At 39.3% G+C, this 3,644-nt stretch overlaps 1 protein-coding gene across 1 annotated transcript; it reads right to left on the bottom strand.

Annotated features, from left to right (window-relative positions):
• Positions 1-771: 771 nt before the first annotated feature.
• nhlh2 (nescient helix loop helix 2) lies at positions 772-2,841 on the bottom strand. The gene is made up of 2 exons (XM_041979049.1): positions 2,216-2,841; positions 772-1,538 (listed from the first exon to the last, which is right to left on the bottom strand). The coding sequence occupies exon 2, from the start codon at positions 1,496-1,498 to the stop codon at positions 1,124-1,126; it is 375 nt and encodes a 124-aa protein (XP_041834983.1). The 5' UTR covers positions 1,499-1,538; positions 2,216-2,841; the 3' UTR covers positions 772-1,123.
• Between the last annotated feature and the right edge of the window lie 803 nt (positions 2,842-3,644).

Genomic DNA, 3,644 nt, shown 5'->3' with positions numbered 1-3,644 from the left:
AAAAAAAAAAAAAAATTTTTTCTGAGAAACCTCTCAACATAATATTTTTTTTAGGGAAGCAAATATCCATGGGGGTATGAACCCCACCTTGAAGTGCTTATCGTTGCTATTGATCAACAATAGACATTATCAAAGCAAAACAAAGAGAATGACACACATGAAACTTACAACAAATACTTTAACAGAAAGTGCCATTTTTTAAGAATCGAACACCATCACTTCCAATTTCACAGCCTAAAAGATAGAAGCAACAAACAACAGAAAAAAGACGCCAGCCTAATGTCAACAGAAATAAATTAGCATTAAATATTAAAAACAATTAAATAAATAATTCTATACACTTTTTTTTTATATAAAAGGAAACTGATTAAGGTCACAATTTCTCATAAGTGGCACTTACGCATTGAATTTTTTTTCCCTCCTTGACGGAAAACATCTAAACTAGATCTAAAGCAGCTATGTTTACATCCTTTTATTTGAGAAATGCCCTCAGTGTTTGTTTTTAAACCCCAACCTGAAACAGTGAAGGAGGACTTACATGAAATAAACAGAGAAAATCATGTATGATGTTTAAATGTGGTTAAAAAGATCATGTTCAAGTCGTTTGGGAGGAAACACTGATGCCTGCGGGGCTCATATTTAACGGAAAATCTTATTTTTGTTATTGAATCCGCAGCTCAGATCAGCGCTTGTTGCTTGTTAAAGTTGAGTTTTTCGCAGCAACTTTGCGCATCTGCAACCAAAACAAGCAACACCGACTCAGCCCAAAGAGAGCATGTTTTATTTCTACTGATTATAATTCAAATAAATTAAATTTGGAGCTAGTCGTGTCACAGGTGGTGATGGATGAATCTGGTTCGTCGTGGAAAGTGTTTTTTTTTCGGGAATAATTCAAATGTTCATTGGGGTTAAAAGTCACGTGGAGGTTATTTCAGATTGTAAAATTCCCCATTTTCTTTTTATTTCTTATTATTATTTCAACCTTATCAGCTTTAAAAATACTGCGCATCTTCTTAAAGAAAACATCTCCCGCATCAGTCCACCCACTGCCACCTTTGCCCTAAATGACGACCAGCACGCGCACGAGTCCAGCCTCCACCCAAACACACCGTTTTATCTGACTTTAGACATCCAGCACGTGATTGAGATATGAGATGTAGCAGATAGCCAGTCTGAGGATCTCAATCTTGGAGAGTTTCTTGTCGGGGGGCAAAGTGGGGAGTAATTTCCTCAGCTCCGCGAAGGCCACGTTGAACGCCTCCACCCGGATCCGCTCTCTGGTGGCGTGGGCCGAGCGGTACTTGGCCGTGGCCCTTCGTCTCCTCCGCTTCTCCTCTCTGCTCAGCGGCTGCTCGGCTTTGCATTTGCCCCCTCTCTCCTCGCCCTCCGCCGGCTCGTCCGAGGTGCAGCCGGCCGACTTGAGGCCGTTGAGCATGGTCTCCGGGTCGGACTGAGTCCAGGAGAGGTCCGCCTCAGCCTGATCCGGGCTCAGCATCATTTTTAGACTCTGGCGTCGGCAGTTTCTCTTCCGTAGAAACCTGAACAAAATCAGGCATTAAAATCTCACATTTATATATTTATAAGTTTCTTCTTTATTCAAACAGGCAAAATCACAAAAGTTAATTAAAAAAATCCCCGATTAGATTTAATTAAAAGTGTTTTTCTGCACCACGAGGCCCTACGCTGGAAGTCCCACTGCGGCTGCCAGCTGGGGGCCCATCCAGACTAAATGCAGCTCCTACAATTGATTGCATAATAACATATAACTCCTTTAATAATAAATGCCTTCAGATTTGCGCAAAATCGAATTTTATTTAAGCTCAAAACGAGCTAAACAAGTGAGTAAAACAACATTAAAGTGTTCTAATTAAACTTAATGCAGATCATTATTATAACTCGACTTTAAAGAATTGGATCAAGGTGAGTTGCTTTATTTATTTGGAAGAAACTCAGTTTTTTAGTAAATTAACATAATCAGAATTGGCCATCTGTCACAGCGTGATGAACACATCTGCTGGGCTGAGAGCAGAGCGACTTGACAGCATATGACGGCAGGAAATAATGTTGACATCTGCTGGGTGTGAAAACACCACAGCTTCTCTTTTTATTTAAAACAAAAAGAAAGAAAATTTAGATTTATTATCTTCTTTTTTGCAACTTAAAAAAAGCAACGAGAAATAGTTGAAAAATGTGTTTTTATGTATTTGAGACTTACCTTGGTAAATAGTTGGGAGGCAAATTTTTAAAGGATTTTTCTTGTGATTAGACTCAACTCCAATTTAACTCATATTCCAACAAACCAAACAAGCACCAGGTGTGACAGAGGTGGCTCTTCAGGTGCGCGGAAACTAAAATTAAGTTTTTTTTTTTAAAAAAAGGGGAGAAAAATACTTTCACTTTTTCAGCTGTAAACTTGCAACGTGAGCATCACGCAAGGGTCAGACGTCAGGCGTGCAAATATCTGCAGATTCAAAACAAAAAAGAAAAAGTCTGGATCCAGAAGTCTTGTTTTGATCAGCTCGTGCGGTTCAGATGAGGATGATGATACTGATGCTGATAAGAGGGGATCAGTGAGCCCTCCGCGTGCGGCGCAGAGACAATGGAGGAGATGGGCAGATTGTGGTGAAAGTGCAGCCAGGGCTACTCGTCCATCCGCCTGTGGAAGATGGGGATAAAGGGGCGAGATAAGCGAGGCTCTTCCTTGTCAAGGAAGCGGCGGATCGGAAGGCAGGTCGAGGATAATCCAGCTTCTCCGTTCCCCCTCATCCAGAGTGTCATATGCGAGATAAGATCCAAACGATCCGGACTAATAAAGGCTTCATGGACGGAGGGGATGGAATATGTCTGAGGAATGGTATTGTCTAACGTCGCCCCCCTTTCTCTCCCTGACTCTCTCTTACTCTCTCTCTCTCTCTCCACACTCACCTCCTCCCTCTCTCCTCACGCCCCTCAGCCCCTCGAGCGCTCTGCGTCCCGTGGGAGTAGTGGGCAAAGGGAAAGCAGAGATGTGTGCACGATAAAAGATGGAAAAAAATTAAATACATGTTGTGAGTTTGTGCACGTGCGCGCCCTCTTTTTCTTTTTTAAATTAGAAAAAGTAATTTAATTTTAAATTAAAACTGAATTTGTTTAATATTTATGTTTATTCATTTTTATATCTGACCCAACTTTTAAATCTGCTTTCTTTATTTTATTTACCTACTTATTTAATTTGATTCTGACATCTATCTTTAAGTCTGTTTTTGTATTTTCTTTTATTTATTTATTATTTGTATTCAAATCTGACCCCAACTTTAGCTTTTATAGTTTATTTAATAGATTTTTATGTAAAGGCTATTCCATTATTTATAATAATAATAATAATAATAATAATAATAATTTATAAATCTTTTTATAATAACATTTATAGAGTAACTTTTTTCGTATTTGATGTCTTGCATGTTGTGCGTTGACATCCAGTTGGAACTTTTTAAGTCAAGTTGTGCACACACCTGATTGGCTGAGAGCTCACTCATGATTCACGTCATTAAAGCACGTAAAAGAATAATTAAAGCAATGGAAAAATATGCCTTGACCGGCAGAAGTCTTGGTAATTGGCCGGAAATTGCTGCTTTTTTTATCACGATGTTGATGCTGAGTCATCA

Source organism: Melanotaenia boesemani, chromosome 24 (genome assembly GCF_017639745.1).
Source record: "Melanotaenia boesemani isolate fMelBoe1 chromosome 24, fMelBoe1.pri, whole genome shotgun sequence".
Taxonomy (NCBI): domain Eukaryota; kingdom Metazoa; phylum Chordata; class Actinopteri; order Atheriniformes; family Melanotaeniidae; genus Melanotaenia; species Melanotaenia boesemani.
This window is presented reverse-complemented; position numbering and strand designations above follow the sequence as displayed.